This window comes from Pecten maximus, chromosome 13 (genome assembly GCF_902652985.1).
Source record: "Pecten maximus chromosome 13, xPecMax1.1, whole genome shotgun sequence".
In the NCBI taxonomy this organism is placed as follows: Eukaryota; Metazoa; Mollusca; class Bivalvia; order Pectinida; family Pectinidae; genus Pecten; species Pecten maximus.
Genome location: NC_047027.1, coordinates 38,446,315 through 38,471,053, shown reverse-complemented (window position 1 = coordinate 38,471,053; position 24,739 = coordinate 38,446,315). Strand labels below are relative to the sequence as shown.

Sequence of the window (24,739 nt, the reverse complement as noted above, 5' to 3'; positions counted from 1 at the left end):
TAACGGTCTATGTTGTCGGCGTATATAAGTTTGAGACCATTTACTATGCATAGCGGATTAAACTACGCGTCATCTTGTGAACCAATGAAAATGTTCCGTGAAGTGTTCGGCTAGGTTCGGGAAACTACGTCTGAAACAACATACTTCCGGTTATGAAATAAGTACTTCCGGTCATTAAGCAGAATATTTTGACACGAGAGAAGATGTTGGACTTCTTCGCAATTTTCAGCAAAGGCGGTATCGTCCTTTGGTATTTCCAAGGAACCTCCCAACTTTTTACACCATCTATCAACTCCTTGATCAAGACCGTCATTTTACAGGTGCGAGAATTATGTATTTACGCTACACGTGTCAACAAACATTATAACATATGTTATGTTGACGTTGTAAACAGACGTTACAGAAATTTTATTTTTCAGAGAATAATTTTAAGAATGGAAAAAAATATAACGGAAACATACAAGACATGAATATAACCATGTATATTACTAAACATTTTCCCCACTAACATGGAAGAATTTCGTGCAACGGGTAAAACCCTCTATAAATTTTTATATATTAATGGGCCATTTAAAATTTGGTACCATATTTATTAATCCAAAGCATTTTGCTGTTGATATGGACCCGGTTGATATCACCTTTGATACTGACCTTTAACACAAAGATCTATAGTAAGACCTTAAACACATAGATGTATAGTAAGATCATCAGAGATTTCGGATTTGATAATACAAATCTATGAGAGATTATAGAAGAGTTTAGCGCTTGTTATTTATTCATTTGACAATTTTAAATTTGTTTACTGCAGGTTTCCTGCTATAACAGTAGCTAAGATCTTGATAGCATTAGATCACAGCTGAGACACATTTAAGTCTTATAGTTATATTGATAAACTAACAGAAATATTAGCTTTGAAGAATTATTATTATGACAAACATATGGAAACATATCACAGTATATATGGTGAACAAAATCCTGAGAAATAATTATTTACAACACAAATATAACTAAGGAACTGCAGAAGTATGATAACAAGAAAAACAATATAGTGAATAAGAAAATTGACATTTAAAAGGACAGTTTAGTTAAATAGCAAGCACAAATATAATGCAAAGTCATTGGGTAATTAAAAGCACATAGCTATATGTATCTATTTATACCAACATTGCAAAGTGTTAAAAATGACAGAATAAGCACTAATATTATACAATCTAAAATGCATTTTGGAGTAGGATAAATGAAAGGTAAAAAAACCCATATAAAATGGATGTATATGAAAATGCAAACTAACTTGACAAGCTTTAAGCAGGAAAAGATGAAGCCAGCAGTTACTAGGTATACTAGCTCTATAGCAACAGTCATAGCTTTATATATCACAAAGCATGAACAGTAAAAAAGAAAGAGAAGGCTAGCTAGTGTGACCATTCAGAGTGTGGAGCAGTCAGCAGATAACTGGATAAGAATGTGCTGTCCTGATCTCATTAAGCAGTAATATAATAAATATAAACCGACAGATAAAAAGAGAATGTAAAAAAAAAAAAGATGAATAGCAATGTTTTCGCATGAGCATGACAGATTACTTATTGAAATATTACCTAAATATTGTAACTGGACTGAAGAATTACAAAAAACTATCAAATGAATCACCAATGACCCTAATTAATAGACCAAAGGCCTTGCTGCTTGCCTCACATCATTTCACAATACTTGTGTACAACGTAGCAATAAGTCTGTACCTATTTTGACTGATACAAACTTTCCTAATACACATTTTGGAAGAAAAATCATGTCCTCAAATATGAACACAGTCCCAACACAGAATTTTAACATGTAAAAATTCCTTTAGAATGTATGCAATACTCCAAATATTTATTATATTAAGATATTTTATTGTTCATTGATAGAAAGCCTGCTAGAATGTGATATGACGATGTAAATGAATCCATTGACTGTCAGTCCGACATGCAATATTTTAATTAGTTTAAAACTTATTATTTATGTAGAAATTTAGATAGTCTTAAAGACTTGAGTTCTGATAAATGAAGTTATTTAAAAAAAAGTATATTATTTGTCACTGGCTACTTATATATAATTGTAAAAAAGTTGAGTTTAACTGATCAGTTGGAAGTTGCTGTATTTAAAATGATTTTTTCTTAAACAAAGTTACTTACATGTAGAACAGACATGCTCAGAAAGGGAAGTAGTTTTTCCATAACAAATTTTCTACCCATGAGAATTCTGAAAAGCTGCTTCAGGCAATGGTCTGTTTTACTTGGGTCATCTTACCTGGGCCATGGGTTCACTTGCATTAACTTCTTAATTTAAATTTCAGTCACATAAATGCTATCAAATGCAGTTATTGAATCATTCATTCAATGTGTGTAAATTTCACATCGACTGAATTGTATTGTTTTATATAGAATCATGTCCATGTAAGGTTTTATGAGCATGTCCCTTTTGGCATTTGTGTACATGTACAAAAACCATATCAAACGGTTAACCTATTTTTAATGAGCCCTGTATATTTATTTACAGGAAAGGAGTGGAAATAACTCGTTTACTCATGAGGCTTTAACTTTGAAGTACAAACTTGACAATGAGTTTGAGTTGGTGTTTGTGGTAAGTCAAATTATGTGGGATAAAAATGTAATTCTTTCTGTTCGCGGGATCTTTTGAGATGGGTGAAATAATGTGAATTAGTCACTTATAATATAACTGATATGTATTGGTGGTCAGATGATGGAAAATAATAAAAAAAAATTGGTCAAAAACAAAAACAAAACTGACCATCAATGAATTTTGGAAAAGCAAATCTATCAATCTGTTTATATAAGTACATGCACTCCAATAATATTAGAAGTTTACACGACAGGAAACTTTTGGTCGCAATATCTACCAATGTGATCAGGTGGAATAAGACCTCATATACGTATAGGAGTAGGTGTATAAGATGTTCAGCTACAAGGATTCAAAGCAGCTGTTTGAAGAGCTTATTCAGGCGTGAATTTAACACTTTATATTATATCTGAATTTAACACTTAATATTATATACATGTATATCTTAATTTAACACTTAATATTATCTGAAGTATTGATTTACAAGTTGTTCATTTTTTCACACACTACTAATTTTTCAGGTGGGTTATCAAAAGATACTGCAGTTATCATATATTGATAAGTTTCTGAGTGACATACAACTTGAGTTTCGTAACAAGTACAAAGATGATATCCAGAACGGCAAGATGTCACGGAATTTAGATTTCAGTGATGTCTTTCACCTTGTGTTGAAGCAGCGTGAGGAGGAGAGTCGAGTGGAGAAGGTTCGGAGGTAGAGTACCCAATGTCACGCAGTGATTGTAGTCTCATCAGACTGTCGTTAATATATACCCTGTTCTGTTAAAATATTCCGTATAAAAATAAAGATTTTTGTTTGTTAAGGGATGTAATTAGCTCCAAATAAACGAACACCCAAAGTATTATGATAGCTCCCTATATATATCTAACACCATAGTATTTATATGAAGGGTTATCTGGAGTAAAGTGATTGTTTTGTGTCTATGATTTCAGAAGGTCCCCCATATAGCAATTTTCTGAAAATAAAAAAAAAATATATATATATCCTTAATAGTTCTCAGGAGTGTATTGTTGCCAGTCGGTTACACATTAACACAGATCTATTATAATACCTGGTCTGCTGTACTCGTCGGTGCTGGAAATAATTAACGAAAAATATAGAAATGAAAAAAATATCAACATCTGATGGTCAGTTTGAATAGAAGTCATTTCCATTGGTTCAGTTTTCTTCAATGCAGTCATGACACAAATCTTTTTCAGTTGATCTTCAAAATATATTTTTCCATAAAGTTTTACAAAGTTTGGATCATGACATGTTGAATATGTATATGATAGGGGAAACAACTAGGCTTGTCCTTTTTTCATGGCAGAAAACGTTCTTTCAAACATGGTTTTTTTTTGATAATGTTGATTGCATCAGAACACATTTTCTCATCACTTTATCATGGAATTGGGAAGTCCTATATTGGAGCTTCATTTGCTTGTTATCTGCTGTACTATCTATTGTACAGAGATTTCTATCCATATTTATGTAATTACGAAGGATCCAGTGAAACATGAAACTTAGTCAACGACAATCCTATGTTAGTGCTTTGTTTTGTTTCATAAGAAAACACGTTTGATATCTAGATCTTTCAATTAAAATCTGTCAAGGTTTGACAGGAATGTCCCCGATATTAATACTGAAGTGTATATGTTCTATTACAGAACTATGAGGAGTTTTGAGGATTCTAAGAAATCTCAGAAAACTGTATCATCAATGGTGGAAAAGAAAGGTGATGAAAAGAAACCCACCAAAGCCAAAGGAAAAGAAAACAAACCAGTGAAAAGTGAGTGTAACCAGGGCTAACAATGAGTCTAACCAGGGCTACCAATGAGTCTAACCAGGGTTTACAATGAGTCTAACCAGGGCTAGCAATGAGTCTAACCAGGGTTTACAATGAGTCTAACCAGGGTTTACAATGAGTCTAACCAGGGCTAGCAATGAGTCTAACCAGGGTTTACAATGAGTCTAACCAGGGTTTACAATGAGTCTAACCAGGGCTAACAATGAGTCTAACCAGGGTTTACAATGAGTCTAACCAGGGCTAGCAATGAGTCTAACCAGAGCTGACAATGAGTCTAACCAGGGCTAACAATGAGTCTAACCAGGGCTAACAATGAGTCTAACCAGGGCTAACAATGAGTCTAACCAGGGCTGACAATGAGTCCAACCAGGGCTGACAATGAGTCCAAACAGGGCTTACAATGAGTCTAACCAGGGCTAACAATGAGCCTAACCAGGGCTGACAATGAGTCTAACCAGGGCTGACAATGAGTCTAACCAGGGCTGACAATGAGTCTAACCAGGGCTGACAATGAGTCTAACCAGGGCTAACAATGAGTCTAACCAGGGCTGACAATGAGTCTAACCAGGGCTGACAATGAGTGTAACCAGGGCTACCAATGAGTGTAACCAGGGCTAACAATGAGTCTAACCAGGGCTAACAATGAGTCTAACCAGGACTAACAATGAGTCTAACCAGGGCTAACAATGAGTCTAACCAGGGCTAACAATGAGTCTAACCAGGGCTACCAATGAGTCTAACCAGGGCTAACAATGAGTCCAACCAGGGCTAACAATGAGACTAACCAGGGCTACCAATGAGTGTAACCAGGGCTACCAATGAGTCTAACCAGAGCTAACAATGAGTCTAACCAGGGCTAACAATGAGTCTAACCAGGGCTAACAATGAGTCCAACCAGGGCTAACAATGAGTCTAACCAGGGCTAACAATGAGTCTTACCAGGGCTAACAATGAGACTAATCAGGGCTAACAATGAGTCTAACCAGGGCTGACAATGAGTCTAACCAGGGCTAACAATGAGTCTAACCAGGGCTAACAATGAGTCTAACCAGGGCTGACAATGAGTCTAACCAGGGCTGACAATGAGTCCAACCAGGGCTGACAATGAGTCCAACCAGGGCTAACAATGAGTCCAACCAGGGCTAAAAAAGAGGCCAACCAGGGCTGACAATGAGTCTAACCAGGACTAACAATGAGTCTAACCAGGGCTGACAATGAGTCCAACCAGGGCTGACAATGAGTCTAACCAGGGCTAACAATGAGTCTAACCAGGGCTGACAATGAGTCTAACCAGGGCTAGCAATGAGTCTAACCAGGGCTAACAATGAGTCTAACCAGGGCTAGCAATGAGTCTAACCAGGGCTAACAATGAGTCTAACCAGGGCTAACAATGAGTCTAACCAGGGCTAACAATGAGTCTAACCAGGGCTAACAATGAGTCTAACCAGGGCTGACAATGAGTCTAACCAGGGCTAACAATGAGTCTAACCAGGGCTAACAATGAGTCTAACCAAGACTAACAATGAGTCTTACCAGGGTTGACAATGAGTCTAACCAGGGCTATCAATGAGTCTAACCAGGGCTAACAATGAGTCTAACCAGGGCTGACAATGAGTCTAACCAGGGCTGACAATGAGTCTAACCAGGGCTGACAATGAGCCTAACCAGGGCTGACAATGAGTCTAACCAGGGCTGACAATGAGTCTAACCAGGGCTGACAATGAGTCCAACCAGGGCTGACAATGAGCCTAACCAGGGCTGACAATGAGTCCAACCAGGGCTGACAATGAGTCCAACCAGGGCTTACAATGAGCCTAACCAGGGCTAACAATGAGCCTAACCAGGGCTGACAATGAGTCTAACCAGGGCTGACAATGAGTCTAACCAGGGCTGACAATGAGTCTAACCAGGGCTGACAATGAGTCTAACCAGGGCTACCAATGAGTCTAACCAGGGCTAACAATGAGTCTAACCAGGGCTAACAATGAGACTAACCAGGGCTAACAATGAGACTAACCAGGGCTAACAATGAGACTAACCAGGGCTAACAATGAGTCTAACCAGGGCTTACAATGAGTCTAACCAGGGCTAACAATGAGACTAACCAGGGCTAACAATGAGTCTAACCAGGGTTAACAATGAGTCTAACCAGGGCTACCAATGAGTCTAACCAGGGTTAACAATGAGTCTAACCAGGGCTAACAATGAGACTAACCAGGGCTACCAATGAGTCTAACCAGGGCTACCAATGAGTCTAACCAGGGTTAACAATGAGTCTAACCAGGACTAACAATGAGTCCAACCAGGGTTAACAATGAGTCTAACCAGGGCTAACAATGTCTAACCAGGGCTAACAATGAGTCTAACCAGGGCTGACAATGAGTCTAACCAGGACTAACAATGAGTCTAACCAGGACTAACAATGAGTCTAACCAGGGCTACCAATGAGTCTAACCAGGGCTAACAATGAGTCTAACCAGGGCTACCAATGAGTCTAACCAGGGCTACCAATGAGTCTAACCAGGGCTACCAATGAGTCTAACCAGGGCTACCAATGAGTCTAACCAGGGCTACCAATGAGTCTAACCAGGGCTGACAATGAGTCTAACCAGGGCTAACAATGAGTCTAACCAGGGCTAACAATGAGTCTAACCAGGGCTACCAATGAGTCTAACCAGGTCTAACAATGAGACTAACCAGGGCTAACAATGAGTCTAACCAGGGCTGACAATGAGTCTAACCAGGGCTAACAATGAGTCTAACCAGGGCTAACAATGAGTCTAACCAGGGTTAACAATGAGTCTAACCAGGGCTAACAATGTCTAACCAGGGCTAACAATGAGTCTAACCAGGGCTGACAATGAGTCTAACCAGGACTAACAATGAGTCTAACCAGGGCTACCAATGAGTCTAACCAGGGCTAACAATGAGTCTAACCAGGGCTACCAATGAGTCTAACCAGGGCTACCAATGAGTCTAACCAGGGCTACCAATGAGTCTAACCAGGGCTACCAATGAGTCTAACCAGGGCTAACAATGAGTCTAACCAGGGCTAACAATGAGTCTAACCAGGGCTACCAATGAGTCTAACCAGGTCTAACAATGAGACTAACCAGGGCTAACAATGAGTCTAACCAGGGCTGACAATGAGTCTAACCAGGGCTAACAATGAGTCTAACCAGGGCTAACAATGAGTCTAACCAGGGTAAAGACTAACAATGGTAGCTTTATTATAGAAAGCTTAGTATGTATTAATTGTAAAGGAAAAGTCAGAAAGCTTAGGACGTCTTAATAGTAACAGAAATGTCAGAAAGCTTAGGACGTCTCGATAGTAACGGAAATGTCAGAAAGCTTAGGAAATCTAAATAGTAACAGAAATGTCAGAAAGCTTAGGACGTCTTTATAGTAACGGAAATGTCAGAAAGCTTAGGACGTCTTAATAGTAACGGAAATGTCAGAAAGCTTAGGACGTCTTTATAGTAACGGAAATGTCAGAAAGCTTAGGACGTCTTAATAGTAACGGAAATGTCAGAAAGCTTAGGACGTCTAAATTGTAAAGGAAATGTCAGAAAGCATAGGACGTCTAAATCGTAAAGGAAATGTCAGAAAGCATAGGACATCTAAATCGTAAAGGAAATGTCAGAAAGCTTAGGACGTCTAAATCGTAAAGGAAATGTCAGAAAGCTTAGGACGTCTCAATCGTAAAGGAAATGTCAGAAAGCTTAGGACGTCTTTATAGTAACGGAAATGTCAGAAAGCTTAGGACGTCTTAATAGTAACAGAAATGTCAGAAAGCTTAGGACGTCTAAATCGTAAGGAAATGTCAGAAAGCTTAGGACGTCTAAATCGTAAAGGAAATGTCAGAAAGCATAGGACGTCTAAATCGTAAAGGAAATGTCAGAAAGCATAGGACATCTAAATCGTAAAGGAAATGTCAGAAAGCTTAGGACGTCTAAATCGTAAAGGAAATGTCAGAAAGCTTAGGACGTCTCAATAGTAACGGAAATGTCAGAAAGCTTAGGACGTCTTAATAGTAACGGAAATGTCAGAAAGCTTAGGACGTCTTAATAGTAACAGAAATGTCAGAAAGCTTAGAACGTCTTAATAGTAACAGAAATGTCAGAAAGCTCAGGACGTCTTAATAGTAACGGAAATACAATCTACACAAAAGATATTGTTTCAATTGGTTGCTTTTCATGTAAGAATGTATGAAATGTATCTCTGTTAAACTATTATTAATCTTCATAATTTTTCTTTTCAGCTGTTACTATAAAAGAGCCCGAGCCAGTCCAAGATACTTCTCCTGTTGTCAACGGAAGTCTGGACGAGGAAACACTGAGGAAAAACCGTGAAAAATTCTTTGAGAAAATGCAGGGTGGCAAAAAAGCAAAAAGCAGGTAAGATTGTGTTGAGTCTCAACATGATTTCTCATTTATTTAGGGTAACTTAATTTATTTATTTATTGTTTGTTTGTTTGTTTGTAATGTCCAGTTCCAACTGTTTCTTGAACAATGTTTTTCTTCACCTTTGTTGAAATGTTGAGAGATTAACAGAAATAAATGTAATTATTAAGCTATTATGAAGTGATGACATTGTTTGGGTTACCTGTGTATGATCCTCTGTTACTCCAGTCCTAAAAGCACTACCCCTGAGGGGAAGAAGAAAGGAAAGATCGGCCGAGTGTGGGATGGAGCCGGTAACAACAAGGACATAAAGAATCTCGACTTCAGCAGTGCAAATGGAGACAGCAGTCAAGTACCTGATGAAGAAGTTGTGCCGTCCATAGCAGAGGTTAGATTTAATATCAAGCTAAAACAAATGTGTATCTCTGGGTTTCTTAACTTTGAAACCTTGCCTTATCGTGTTACTAAGAACCCTTACCGTTAGAAAATCCAGGGTAACATTTTTTGAACATAGAAACTGGTATGATAATCCAGGGTAACATTTTTTGAACATAGAAACTGGTATGATAGGCTTTAATGTTTTGGGGCCACGGTGGCCGAGTGGTTAAGTTGTCCCGACACTTTATCACTAACCCTCCACGTCTGAGTTGCGAGTTCGAAACCTACGCGGGGCAGTTACCAGGTACTGACCGTAGGTCAGTGGTTTTTCTCCGGATACCCCGGCTTTCCTCCACCTCCAAAACCTGGCACGTCCTTAAATGACCCTAGCTGTTAATAGGACGTTAAACAAAAACAAACCAAACCAAATTTTTATGATGTATAATAGAAGTTGCTGTGTATATTGTGATATTCTGTGCGATCTTTGGTTCCATTACAATCCTCGTACTGATTATACCTTTACAGAGATCTCTGGTAGGATCTATGAAGGGTAGTATCAAGGACATTGAGGAGGAGGAGGAAGAGGAAGATTATGAGGAGGAGATGAACCAGACTGCATCCAAAGGCAACGCAAAGTAAGTACTAATGGTACAACGGCCAGCTTTGTAATTGTTTCTAATAATTCTTCTTTTCTCATCTAAAAATAACCCCAGTACATACTTTACCCTGGAAATACTATTGGTTGTCTATATTTAGGTTTTTGATAACCGGTAGGTCTGTTTTCAGTCTGTCATTCATTTGGGAGGACACATTTATTGAATGGAGGTTATTTGGGAAGTAAAAAAACTTATGTATAAGATTTTTCTTAAACCCATGGTCAGATTTATTTTATTAATGAGGGAGGTGGGGGTATATCTATGTGCACTTCCACTCATTTTGCTTTACAACTTCAAGTTTAGTGTCATTACCATTAAAACTGAAGCATGGTGTTGATATTAATTTACAAAACGTTATAGCCTCTGTACACTGATTTTGTTTGTTCCAGGAGCAGTGCCAAGTCTGGTGGATCGGGCATGTTCAGTATGTTTAAGAATCTGATTGGATCCAAAACCCTCACCAAGGACGATCTGGACAACGCTCTGGAGAAAATGAAGGACCACCTTGTCTGTAAGTTTTCCTCTGTTTACACGGACATCATCTCGGTTTATTAGCCCAGCTTGTTCCTATGTGTTGATGATTCTGGTATAATAGTTTACCTCTTTGTTCTTTCTATTTCAGCCAAAAATGTTGCGTCCGACATTGCCGTGAAGTTATGCGACTCTGTGGCTGCCAAGCTTGAGGGACGGACATTGGGAACTTTTAACAGTAAGATCAGTTATCTGGTCCAAAGTTATTTCTTTAACTGTGATCATTTCTCTAGAAATGTTCTCTGATCTTACGATGTTAAGCCATCAGACACAGCTGCGTATAAAAGAACCCCCCCCTTAACCTTACTAGGGGTACAGTTTGTGTCCCCCCCCCCCCCCCCCCTTAACCTTACTAGGGGTACAGTTTGTGTTCAGGTTCCATGAAATTATCTTTTAATGTTAAACTGGCTTGCATTACTTTGTTGCTACAGAGCAGTAAAAAAAGAAATCCTTTAGTTTTATCGAAGACTAATTTGTAAGGAAATCATATCATGATCTGCTTCTGTGATAATTGTTGAAAAATTGTATTGATCAAATAACTTCTCTTCTTCATAATAGTTCTGTGTTTAATTACAAATGATATTTGCATGATGAATTGTCTTTTTATACACCTAAATTTCATAGGGCATATCAATGAAATACTGACTGTACATTTGTCGTGTTATCAATAACAATTGGTAAAAGTGTGTGACAAGTTTCCTTAATCATCTACAGTTAGTGTGTTACATTGTAGGTATTATCCTAATTTTTGGCTTGAATGTTTTTATGGGGTTTTACGATAATGTTATGGATTTCATTTTAAAATTGTTTCAAATTATTTTCTTATTCTCTACATCTCTACATAGTCTGTTACTGTACTTTTGAGGGCATTTGTTCATAAAACTTTTATAAAGAATCTGATTGACATATTGTACATACTTCTTTGGAGTTCTTATATCAATTTGTTCTAACTGATAAGTGTTTTGTTACAGCTGTTGCCCACACTGTAAAGACAGCCCTCAATGAATCTTGTGTCCAGATTCTGCTGCCCAAACGCCGGATAGACATCCTCCGAGATGCTATGGAGGCTAAACAGCAGAAGCGACCCTATACTATCACCTTTTGTGGAGTAAACGGCGTTGGCAAGTCAACAAATCTGGCCAAGGTGAGGATGACAGTGACTGAACACTCTTAACACATGTCTAACCAAGTCAGGGTGTCTAGGCCCGGTGACAATTTATATACTGTGGGGGTGTCTAGGCCTGGTGATAATTTATATACTGTGGAGTGTCTAACCTAGCCAGGGTGTCTAGGCCCGGTGATAATTTATATACTGTAGGGGTGTCTAACTAAGCCAGGGTGTCTAGGCCCGGTGATGATTTATATACTGTTGGGTGTCTAACCAAGCCAGGGTATCTAGGCCCGGTGATATTTTATATACTGTGGGGTGTCTAACTAAGCCAGGGTATCTAGGCCCGGTGATAATTTATATACTGTGGGGTGTCTAACCAAGCCAGGGTGTCTAGGCCTGGTGATAATTTATATACTGTGGAGTGTCTAACCTAGCCAGGGTGTCTAGGCCCGGTGACAATTTATATACTGTGGGGTGTCTAACCTAGCCAGGGTATCTAGGCCTGGTGATAATTTATATCCTGTGGGGTGTCTAACCATGCCAGGGTGTCTAGGCCCGGTGATAATTAATATACTGTGGGGTGTTTAACTAAGCCAGGGTGTCTAGGCCCGGTGATAATTTATATGTACTGTGGGGTGTCTAACCATGCCAGGGTGTCTAGGCCCGGTGATAATTTATATACTGTGGGGTGTCTAACCTAGCCAGGGTATCTAGGCCCGGTGATAATTTATATACTGTGGGGTGTCTAACCTAGCCAGGGTGTCTAGGCCCGGTGATATTTTATATACTGTGGGGTGTCTAACCTAGCCAGGGTATCTAGGCCCGGTGATAATTTATATACTGTGGGAGTGTCTAACCTAGCCAGGGTGTCTAGGCCCGGTGATATTTTATATACTGTGGGGTGTCTAACTAAGCCAGGGTGTCTAGGCCTGGTGATAATTTATATACTGTGAGGTGTCTAACCAAGCCAGGGTGTCTAGGCCCGGTGATAATTTATATACTGTGAGGTGTCTAACCTAGCCAGGGTGTCTAGGCCCGGTGATAATTTATATACTGTGGAGTGTCTAACCTAGCCAGGGTGTCTAGGCCCGGTGATAATTTATATACTGTGAGGTGTCTAACCTAGCCAGGGTGTCTAGGCCCGGTGATAATTTATATACTGTGGGGTGTTTAACCTAGCCAGGGTGTCTAGGCCCGGTGATAATTTATATACTGTGGGGTGTCTAACTAAGCCAGGGTGTCTAGGCCTGGTGATAATTTATATACTGTGGGGTGTCTAACTAAGCCAGGGTGTCTAGGCCTGGTGATAATTTATATGTACTGTGGAGTGTCTAACCATGCCAGGGTGTCTAGGCCCGGTGATGATTTATATACTGTGGGGTGGCTAACCTAGCCAGGGTGTCTAGGCCCGGTGATATTTTATATACTGCTGGGTGTCTAACCATGCCAGGGTGTCTAGGCCTGGTGATAATTTATATACTGTGGGGGTGTCTAGGCCTGGTGATAATTTATATACTGTGGGGTGTTTAACCTAGCCAGGGTGTCTAGGCCTGGTGATAATTTATATACTGTGGGGTGTTTAACCTAGCCAGGGTGTCTAGGCCCGGTGATAATTTAGATACTGTGGGGTGTCTAACCAAGCCAGGGTGTCTAGGCCCGGTGATAATTTATATACTGTGGGGTGTCTAACTAAGCCAGGGTGTCTAGGCCCGGTGATGATTTATATACTGTTGGGTGTCTAGGCCCGGTGATAATTTATATACTGTGGGGTGTCTAACCATGCCAGGGTGTCTAGGCCCGGTGATGATTTATATACTGTTGGGTGTCTAGGCCTGGTGATAATTTATATGTACTGTGGAGTGTCTAACCATGCCAGGGTGTCTAGGCCCGGTGATGATTTATATACTGTGGGGTGGCTAACCTAGCCAGGGTGTCTAGGCCCGGTGATATTTTATATACTGTGGGGTGTCTAACCATGCCAGGGTGTCTAGGCCTGGTGATAATTTATATGCTGTGGGGGTGTCTAGGCCTGGTGATAATTTATATACTGTGGGGTGTTTAACCTAGCCAGGGTGTCTAGGCCTGGTGATAATTTATATACTGTGGGGTGTTTAACCTAGCCAGGGTGTCTAGGCCCGGTGATAATTTAGATACTGTGGGGTGTCTAACCAAGCCAGGGTGTCTAGGCCCGGTGATAATTTATATACTGTGGGGTGTCTAACCAAGCCAGGGTGTCTAGGCCTGGTGATAATTTATATACTGTGGGGTGTCTAACTAAGCCAGGGTGTCTAGGCCCGGTGATAATTTATATACTGTGGGGGTGTCTAACTAAGCCAGGGTGTCTAGGCCCGGTGATGATTTATATACTGTTGGGTGTCTAGGCCCGGTGATAATTTATATACTGTGGGGTGTCTAACCAAGCCAGGGTATCTAGGCCCGGTGATATTTTATATACTGTGGGGTGTCTAACCTAGCCAGGGTATCTAGGCCCGGTGATAATTTATATACTGTGGGGTGTCTAGGCCCGGTGATAATTTATATACTGTGGTGTGTCTAACCTAGCCAGGGTGTCTAGGCCCGGTGATAATTTATATACTGTGGGGTGTCTAACTAAGCCAGGGTGTCTAGGCCCGGTGATAATTTATATACTGTGAGGTGTCTAACCTAGCCAGGGTGTCTAGGCCTGGTGATAATTTATATACTGTGGAGTGTCTAACCTAGCCAGGGTGTCTAGGCCCGGTGATGATTTATATACTGTTGGGTGTCTAACCAAGCCAGGGTATCTAGGCCCGGTGATAATTTATATACTGTGGGGTGTCTAACCAAGCCAGGGTGTCTAGGCCTGGTGATAAATTATATACTGTGGGGTGTCTAACCAAGCCAGGGTGTCTAGGCCTGGTGATAAATTATATACTGTGGGGTGTCTAACCAAGCCAGGGTGTCTAGGCCTGGTGATAATTTATATACTGTGGGGTGTCTAACTAAGCCAGGGTGTCTAGGCCCGGTGATAATTTATATACTGTGGGGTGTCTAACCTAGCCAGGGTATCTAGGCCTGGTGATAATTTATATACTGTAACTAACTAACTAACTCTGCATATCTAGGTCCACTGAGAATTTTGATTTACTTAAGTAAGAAAGCGGGATAAAGAAAACACCTATTACCCTATAAAATTGTTGTTGTTTTGTAGATCTGTTTCTGGTTAGTTGAGAATGGTTTTCGAGTGCTGATTGCGGCATGCGACACATTCCGTGCTGGTGCTGTAGAACAGTTGAGGACACACACTCGTAAGCTAAACGCCCTTCACCCCAGTGTGAACGGTGATGGTCAGCACATGGTCAAGCTCTATGAGAAAGGCTATGGCAAGGATGCTGCTGGTATAGCGATGGAAGCCATTAATTATGGTAGGTAGTGTTACTTGGTTTCAGTACATTCTGATTATGGTAGGTAGTGTTATTTGGTTTCAGTACATTCTTATCGCCATGTCACAATAGCCATCATCAATTGTTTTACTCCCCCTTTGTTCTGTCATCCATTCTACAACACATCCTGTCATTTCTATGTCTCCGAAAGTACCGTAGATATCTCTCATACACAGGTCCTTTGGTCTCTGGTTGTATTTAAGTGTTAGTTTTGAATCTAATCAGATCTAAAACAGAAAACAGGGTACAGCCATTTTAATGTGTAATCTAAACCATTGTCCCTACAGGACTGAGTCATGCTGCCAAAGTATATCGTTATAGAATATTTGCACAAAATTGTTGAAAAATATTCACGGTTAATCTGTTCGGAGTTAACACAAAATAATTCTAATCAATGTCAACTACCAGTTTTCCTACTAAAACAACAGAAAGCTGTGTTTATATAAGTGTTGTTAGGCCTGTTCTTACCGTAATGGCTCTAGGCGACTCTACAACTTGTCACGTCACAGCTTGGAATCTATCTATAGCAACTAAAAGTCCCAGTACTGATTGGTTATTGACCGACAGTTAAAAATAGCCAGTTATGACGGCTTATATCTTGAGACTGAGACGACAGTTTTACATGCATTTTTTAGTAGCTTTTGATGTCAATGTTAACAAATTTACAGTAAAAATATCAAAAATCATTCAGGGTACCTTTGTCACAGTATGTTAACTGTATGGGTAGGGAGGGGCCGCGGTGGCCGAGTGGTTAAGGTGTACCGACACTTTAACACTAGCCCTCCACCACTGGGTTGCGAGTTCGAAACCTACGTGGGGCACTTGCCAGGTACGGTGGTTTTTCTCCGGGTACTCCGGCTTTCCTCCACCTCCAAAACCTGGCACGTCCTAAAATGACCCTGGCTGTTAATAGGACGTTAAACAAAAACAAACCAAACCAAAGTATGGGTAGGGCTTACATATAAACCTTTGTCACAGTATGTTAACTGTATGAGGTAGGGCTTACATATAAACCTTTGTCACGGTATGTTAACTGTATGAGGTAGGGCTTACATATAAACCTTTGTCACGGTATGTTAACTGTATGGGTAGGGCTTACATATAAACCTTTGTCACAGTATGTTAACTGTATGAGGTAGGGCTTACATATAAACCTTTGTCACGGTATGTTAACTGTATGGGGTAGGACTTACATATAAACCTTTGTCACAGTATGTTAACTGTATGGGGTAGGGCTTACATATAAACCTTTGTCACAGTATGTTAACTGTATGGGGTAGGGCTTACATATAAACCTTTGTCACAGTATGTTAACTGTATGAGGTAGGACTTACATATAAACCTTTGTCACGGTATGTTAACTGTATGGGTAGGGCTTACATATAAACCTTTGTCACGGTATGTTAACTGTATGGGTAGGGCTTACATATAAACCTTTGTCACAGTATGTTAACTGTATGGGTAGGGCTTACATATAAACCTTTGTCACAGTATGTTAACTGTATGGGTAGGGCTTACATATAAACCTTTGTCACGGTATGTTAACTGTATGGGGTAGGGCTGACATATAAACCTTTGTCACGGTATGTTAACTGTATGAGGTAGGACTTACATATAAACCTTTGTCACAGTATGTTAACTGTATGGGGTAGGGCTTACATATAAACCTTTGTCACAGTATGTTAACTGTATGGGGTAGGGCTTACATATAAACCTTTGTCACAGTATGTTAACTGTATGATGTAGGACTTAAATATAAACCTTTGTCACGGTATGTTAACTGTATGGGGTAGGGCTTACATATAAACCTTTGTCACAGTATGTTAACTGTATGAGGTAGGACTTACATATAAACCTTTGTCACGGTATGTTAACTGTATGAGGTAGGGCTTACATATAAACCTTTGTCACAGTATGTTAACTGTATGGGGTAGGGCTTACATATAAACCTTTGTCACAGTATGTTAACTGTATGGGTAGGGCTTACATATAAACCTTTGTCACAGTATGTTAACTGTATGGGTAGGGCTTACATATAAACCTTTGTCACGGTATGTTAACTGTATGAGGTAAGGCTTACATATAAACCTTTGTCACGGTATGTTAACTGTATGGGTAGGGCTTACATATAAACCTTTGTCACGGTATGTTAACTGTATGAGTAGGGCTTACATATAAACCTTTGTCACAGTATGTTAACTGTATGAGGTAGGACTTACATATAAACCTTTGTCACGGTATGTTAACTGTATGGGGTAGGGCTTACATATAAACCTTTGTCACAGTATGTTAACTGTATGAGTAGGGCTTACATATAAACCTTTGTCACAGGATGTTAACTGTATGAGTAGGGCTTACATATAAACCTTTGTCACAGTATGTTAACTGTATGGGTAGGGCTTACATATAAACCTTTGTCACGGTATGTTAACTGTATGGGTAGGGCTTACATATAAACCTTTGTCACAGTATGTTAACTGTATGAGGTAGGGCTTACATATAAACCTTTGTCACAGTATGTTAACTGTATGAGTAGGGCTTACATATAAACCTTTGTCACGGTATGTTAACTGTATGGGTAGGGCTTACATATAAACCTTTGTCACAGTATGTTAACTGTATGAGGTAGGGCTTACATATAAACCTTTGTCACAGTATGTTAACTGTATGGGGTAGGGCTTACATATAAACCTTTGTCACAGTATGTTAACTGTATGGGGTAGGGCTTACATATAAACCTTTGTCACGGTATGTTAACTGTATGAGGTAGGGCTTACATATAAACCTTTGTCACGGTATGTTAACTGTATGAGGTAGGGCTTACATATAAACCTTTGTCACGGTATGTTAACTGTATGAGGTAGGGCTTACATATAAACCTTTGTCACAGTATGTTAACTGTATGTGTAGGGCTTACATATAAACCTTTGTCACAGTATGTTAACTGTATGGGTAAGGCTTACATATAAACCTTTGTCACAGTATGTTAACTGTATGGGGTAGGGCTTACATATAAACCTTTGTCACAGTATGTTAACTGTATGGGTAGGGCTTACATATAAACCTTTGTCACAGTATGTTAACTGTATGGGTAGGGCTTACATATAAACCTTTGTCACGGTATGTTAACTGTATGAGTAGGGCTTACATATAAACCTTTGTCACAGTATGTTAACTGTATGAGGTAGGACTTACATATAAACCTTTGTCACGGTATGTTAACTGTATGGGGTAGGGCTTACATATAAACCTTTGTCACAGTATGTTAACTGTATGAGGTAGGGCTTACATATAAACCTTTGTCACAGTATGTTAACTGTATGAGTAGGGCTTACATATAAACCTTTGTCACAGTATGTTAACTGTATGAGTAGGGCTTACATATAAACCTTTGTCACAGTATGTTAACTGTATGAGGTAGGGCTTACATATAAACCTTTGTCACAGTATGTTAACTGTATGAGTAGGGCTTACATATAAACCTTTGTCACAGTATGTTAACTGTATGAGGTAGGGCTTACATATAAACCTTTGTCACGGTATGTTAACTGTATGAGGTAGGACTTACATATAAACCTTTGTCACAGTATGTTAACTGTATGGGGTAGGGCTTACATATAAACCTTTGTCACAGTATGTTAACTGTATGAGTAGGGCTTACATATAAACCTTTGTCACAGTATGTTAACTGTATGAGTAGGGCTTACATATAAACCTTTGTCACAGTATTTTAACTGTATGGGGTAGGGCTTACATATAAACCTTTGTCACATTATGTTAACTGTATGAGGTAGGGCTTACATATAAACCTTTGTCACGGTATGTTAACTGTATGATGTAGGGCTTACATATAAACCTTTGTCACAGTATGTTAACTGTATGGGTAGGGCTTACATATAAACCTTTGTCACAGTATGTTAACTGTATGGGTAGGGCTTACATATAAACCTTTGTCACGGTATGTTAACTGTATGAGTAGGGCTTACATATAAACCTTTGTCACAGTATGTTAACTGTATGAGGTAGGGCTTACATATAAACCTTTGTCACGGTATGTTAACTGTATGAGTAGGGCTTACATATAAACCTTTGTCACGGTATGTTAACTGTATGAGGTAGGGCTTACATATAAACCTTTGTCACAGTATGTTAACTGTATGTGTAGGGCTTACATATAAACCTTTGTCACAGTATGTTAACTGTATGGGTAAGGCTTACATATAAACCTTTGTCACAGTATGTTAACTGTATGGGGTAGGGCTTACATATAAACCTTTGTCACAGTATGTTAACTGTATGGGTAGGGCTTACATATAAACCTTTGTCACAGTATGTTAACTGTATGGGTAGGGCTTACATATAAACCTTTGTCACGGTATGTTAACTGTATGGGTAGGGCTTACATATAAACCTTTGTCACAGTATGTTAACTGTATGAGGTAGGACTTACATATAAACCTTTGTCACGGTATGTTAACTGTATGGGGTAGGGCTTACATATAAACCTTTGTCACAGTATGTTAACTGTATGGGTAGGGCTTACATATAAACCTTTGTCACAGTATTTTAACTGTATGAGTAGGGCTTACATATAAACCTTTGTCACAGTATGTTAACTGTATGAGTAGGGCTTACATATAAACCTTTGTCACAGTATGTTAACTGTATGAGGTAGGGCTTACATATAAACCTTTGTCACAGTATGTTAACTGTATGAGTAGGGCTTACATATAAACCTTTGTCACAGTATGTTAACTGTATGAGTAGGGCTTACATATAAACCTTTGTCACGGTATGTTAACTGTATGAGGTAGGACTTACATATAAACCTTTGTCACAGTATGTTAACTGTATGGGGTAGGGCTTACATATAAACCTTTGTCACAGTATGTTAACTGTATGAGTAGGGCTTACATATAAACCTTTGTCACAGTATGTTAACTGTATGAGTAGGGCTTACATATAAACCTTTGTCACAGTATTTTAACTGTATGGGGTAGGGCTTACATATAAACCTTTGTCACATTATGTTAACTGTATGAGGTAGGGCTTACATATAAACCTTTGTCACGGTATGTTAACTGTATGAGGTAGGGCTTACATATAAACCTTTGTCACAGTATGTTAACTGTATGGGTAGGGCTTACATATAAACCTTTGTCACAGTATGTTAACTGTATGGGTAGGGCTTACATATAAACCTTTGTCACGGTATGTTAACTGTATGAGTAGGGCTTACATATAAACCTTTGTCACAGTATGTTAACTGTATGAGGTAGGGCTTACATATAAACCTTTGTCACGGTATGTTAACTGTATGAGGTAGGGCTTACATATAAACCTTTGTCACGGTATGTTAACTGTATGAGGTAGGACTTACATATAAACCTTTGTCACAGTATTTTAACTGTATGGGGTAGGGCTTACATATAAACCTTTGTCACAGTATGTTAACTGTATGAGGTAGGGCTTTCATTTTTGACATGTGTTCCTTGTCTCAAGACCTTTCCATTGGTACTCGATTTGCTGACCTCCTCATCTTGACAGTGACCTTTTAAAAATCTAATTCTGAATCTCAACCCATTCTGTGAGGTATGTCCTCTGACAAGCTTATTATTGTTTTTTCAGCACGTGACTACCACATTGATGTCGTTCTGGTGGACACCGCTGGACGGATGCAGGACAACGAGCCCCTGATGAGAGCTTTATCTAAGGTAAGATAATAGAGGAGAGAAACAGTGATGATACTGGATAGTCTTTAGTGATGATAGAGGAGAGAAACAGTGATGGTACTGGATAGTCTTAAGTGATAAATTGACGGTACTGGATAGTCTTTAGTGATCAATTTATGGTACTGGATAGTCTTTAGTGATAAATTTATGGTACTGGATAGTCTTTAATGATAAATTTATTGTACTGGATAGTCTTTAGTGATGATAGGGGAGAGAAACAGTGATGGTATTGGATAGTCTTTAGTGATAAATTGATGGTACTGGATAGTCTCTAGTGAAGATAGAGGAGAGAAACAGTGATGATACTGGATAGTCTTTAGTGATGATAGAGGAGAGAAACAGTGATGATACTGGATAGTCTTTAGTGATGATAGAGGAGAGAAACAGTGATAGTACTGGATAGTCTTTAGTGATGATAGAGGAGAGAAACAGTGATAGTACTGGATAGTCTTTAGTGAAGATAGAGGAGAGAAACAGTGATGATACTGGATAGTCTTTAGTGATGATAGAGGAGAGAAACAGTGATGGTACTGGATAGTCTTTAGTGATGATAGAGGAGAGAAACAGTAATAGTACTGGATAGTCTTTAGTGAAGATAGAGGAGAGAAACAGTGATGATACTGGATAGTCTTTAGTGATGATAGAGGAGAGAAACAGTGATGATACTGGATAGTCTTTAGTGATGATAGAGGAGAGAAACAGTAATGATACTGGATAGTCTTTAGTGATAAATTGATGGTACTGGATAGTCTTTAGTGATAAATTGATGGTACTGGATAGTCTAGTGATAACTGCTTTGTTTGTTTATTTGCTGGGTTTAGTGCCTCTTGAACTGTACGGGTCATTTTGAGATGGGATCTCCTGGTAGTAGTTGGTGACTACATGCCATTCAGAGCAATAAGGATAAAATTTGTTGAACTACACACCTGGGATCTTTACCTAGGAGTATGTGGCCAGCACTCTAGTGCTTGACCTATAGCAGCCCCCTATTTAGTAATCAATGATGGTACTAGATAGTCTTTAGTTATAAAACAGGAGAGAAACAGTGGTATTATACTGGATAGTCTTTAGTGATAAAACAGGAGAGAAACAGTGGTATTATACTGGATAGTCTTTAGTTATAAAACAGGAGAGAAACAGTGGTATTATACTGGATAGTCTTTAGTGATAAAACAGGAGAGAAACCGTGGTATTATACTGGATAGTCTTTAGTTATAAAACAGGAGAGAAACAGTGGTATTATACTAGATAGTCTTTAGTTATAAAACAGGAGAGAAACAGTGGTATTATACTGGATAGTCTTTAGTGATAAAACAGGAGAGAAACAGTGGTATTATACTGGATAGTCTTTAGTTATAAAACAGGAGAGAAACAGTGGTATTATACTGGATAGTCTTTAGTGATAAAACAGGAGATAAACAGTGGTATTATACTGGATAGTCTTTAGTGATAAAACAGGAGAGAAACAGTGGTATTATACTGGATAGTCTTTAGTGATAAAACAGGAGAGAAACCGTGGTATTATACTGGATAGTCTTTAGTTATAAAACAGGAGAGAAACCGTGGTATTATACTGGATAGTCTTTAGTGATAAAACAGGAGAGAAACAGTGTTATTATACTGGATAGTCTTTAGTGATAAAACAGGAGAGAAACAGTGGTATTATACTGGATAGTCTTTAGTTATAAAACAGGAGATAAACAGTGTTATTATACTGGATAGTCTTTAGTGATAAAACAGGAGATAAACAGTGGTATTATACTGGATAGTCTTTAGTGATAAAACAGGAGATAAACAGTGGTATTATACTGGATAGTCTTTAGTGATAAAACAGGAGATAAACAGTGGTATTATACTGGATAGTCTTTAGTGATAAAACAGGAGAGAAACAGTGGTATTATACTGGATAGTCTTTAGTGATAAAACAGGAGAGAAACAGTGGTATTATACTGGATAGTCTTTAGCACTGTACAACACTGAACTGGCTCACACAATATATAGTGAGGACAAGTAAACACATTCAGTTACACTCTTCCAGAACTTGTTTTATAAATGTAAAATATTTCACCATTTCCTGTTTTCAGTTAATTCGTGTGAACCAGCCGGATCTGGTTCTGTTTGTTGGAGAAGCTTTGGTTGGAAATGAGGCTGTAGATCAGCTGACCAAGTTCAACAAAGCTCTCATTGATCACTCTGCCAGTGAAAACCCTCGTGTAATAGATGGCATTATTCTCACCAAGTTTGATACCATCGATGATAAGGTAAGATTACAAGTGTATTTTGAAGTAACAAGAGCTTTTAATTATTGTGTTACATGTCACTGTGGTGGTATCTCTGTACCCTTGCTATGTCAGGGCTAGAGAATATAGGCAGGTTAGGAGATTTACTACCAGGCATGTGTTTAACTGTCTGGTGTGTGTTTTATTACAAGGTGTGGGCTTATTGTCAGATAAATATTAAAAACTATATTTCATTTCTATATTTGTTTATAATTTCTATTTTTTTTTCTCTAAATTCTTGACCTTTTTTTTTCAAAATTTCAAATTAAAAAAAAAAGTGTACATTGTTTAGTAAATCCTAATATTTTTTTTAATGACCCTGTATCTTACTTTGTTAAATTTTAAGAGAAATGAAGGAAATGTTGATTTTAGATATTGATTTTGAAATGTGTACTGTTTCAGGTGGGAGCTGCTATTTCCATGACCTACACCACCGGACAACCCATCGTATTTGTGGGCACAGGACAGACGTACACAGACCTCCGCAACCTTAATGCTAAGGCTGTGGTCAGTTCTCTCCTTAAGTGACCACTCAGTGACCCCTCATCAGTTATCACACACCTCTGTAGATGTTAAAGACTGTGTTCATTCTTGACGTTGTGATATTCTCCCTTAAGTAAAGAACTCTAATGGACAACAATACTTTTTATCAATAATCATATTTATGCTAGACATTTGTTTCTGTGAAAAAATATCTTCATAATTTTTTACAAGATGTGAAATACTGAAATAGAGATAGTGAAATTTATGTGAATATCAGGTTTTTATACAAACTTGCCCTTTCATGTGAATATCAGGTTTTTATACAAACTTGCCCTTTCATGTGAATATCAGAAACAAACTCCCCCTTTCTGTAGATCACACTTTGTAAGATTTTCTAACTTTTACACAATTTCTCATTCAAATTTAAAAAATGGATATTACAATCAGAATCTGCCTGAGATTTATTTCATATTGTAAAAAAACTAAAACTTTCAGATTTCTTGCACATCCTTAAGTTAACCTCCAGGTATGTGAAGACTTCGGAGTATATGGGCATGTTTTATAATCTTAATTATTTTAGATTGATGGTTATTATGGACAGTGGTGATTCTAAAATCTGTAAGATTAAGATGACTGTCTGCTCCAGGAACAGCATTATTTATTTTAGCTATGGGGACTCCATGATTGGAAAACAGTCACATTACCAGCTGTTTTTGTTGTAAAAATATGCTTAAAATTCAAGTGACAAAGATGCACAGTAAATGCTATAGTCTAACATGAAACTTGGGCTATATTCAGTTGTAGAAGCAAGTGTGATTATTTTCTGACCCCCTGGTAAAACCGTTTTATGTTAATATGTAAACATATTTAATGTACATAAATTTTAATATTTGTTATCTAAGATGGTATTGAGGAAGTTCTTTCATTAAAATTCATGTGAAGTTTTCAGAAGATTTTATTTGAATTTTCAGAAAGTATGTTTCAATAAGTTCTCAGGAAAAGGCTGATTGTTCAAGAAAAGATACATGATGTTTTGTTATAAACAAGTTAAAAACTTCTATGTTGTCTTCTTTTCTTTGGAATCAAACTTAAGCATCATGCAAAAAATGAGCACACATCGGTAAAGTGCCTTTGCCCTTTAAGCTTGTTGCATCCATCTGTCCATCAATTTTCGAACTGTTCAAATCATCCTTCGTCCATCATCTGTCCATCTGTAAACAATCCTTGCGATCATTATTTCCGGAGTAGTACTGGCAGGATTTCATAATACTTCCTAATAGGCTCGCCCTGGTCGGTAGTTGTGCCTATCCAATTTTTAGCTTT

General features: G+C 38.5%; 1 protein-coding gene across 1 annotated transcript; it reads left to right on the top strand.

Moving 5' to 3' along the window:
• Nucleotides 1–140: 140 nt before the first annotated feature.
• Nucleotides 141–24,474, top strand: LOC117340899 (signal recognition particle receptor subunit alpha-like). The gene is made up of 14 exons (XM_033902679.1): nt 141–320; nt 2,536–2,619; nt 3,138–3,328; nt 4,282–4,403; nt 8,683–8,818; nt 9,053–9,212; nt 9,728–9,837; nt 10,248–10,369; nt 10,481–10,567; nt 11,361–11,533; nt 14,691–14,904; nt 20,551–20,636; nt 22,739–22,915; nt 23,336–24,474. Exons 1-14 carry the CDS (start codon nt 204–206, stop codon nt 23,459–23,461), a joined length of 1,905 nt encoding a protein of 634 aa, XP_033758570.1. The 5' UTR covers nt 141–203; the 3' UTR covers nt 23,462–24,474.
• Nucleotides 24,475–24,739: the final 265 nt, after the last annotated feature.

Coding starts and splice junctions, on each gene's coding strand:
- LOC117340899 (XM_033902679.1), top strand. CDS start 204: ATGTTGGACTTCTTCGCAATTTTCAGCAAAGGCGGTATCGTCCTTTGG. Junction 3,329..4,281: donor CGAGTGGAGAAGGTTCGGAG/GTAGAGTACCCA, acceptor GTTCTATTACAG/AACTATGAGGAGTTTTGAGG. Junction 20,637..22,738: donor TGATGAGAGCTTTATCTAAG/GTAAGATAATAG, acceptor TCCTGTTTTCAG/TTAATTCGTGTGAACCAGCC.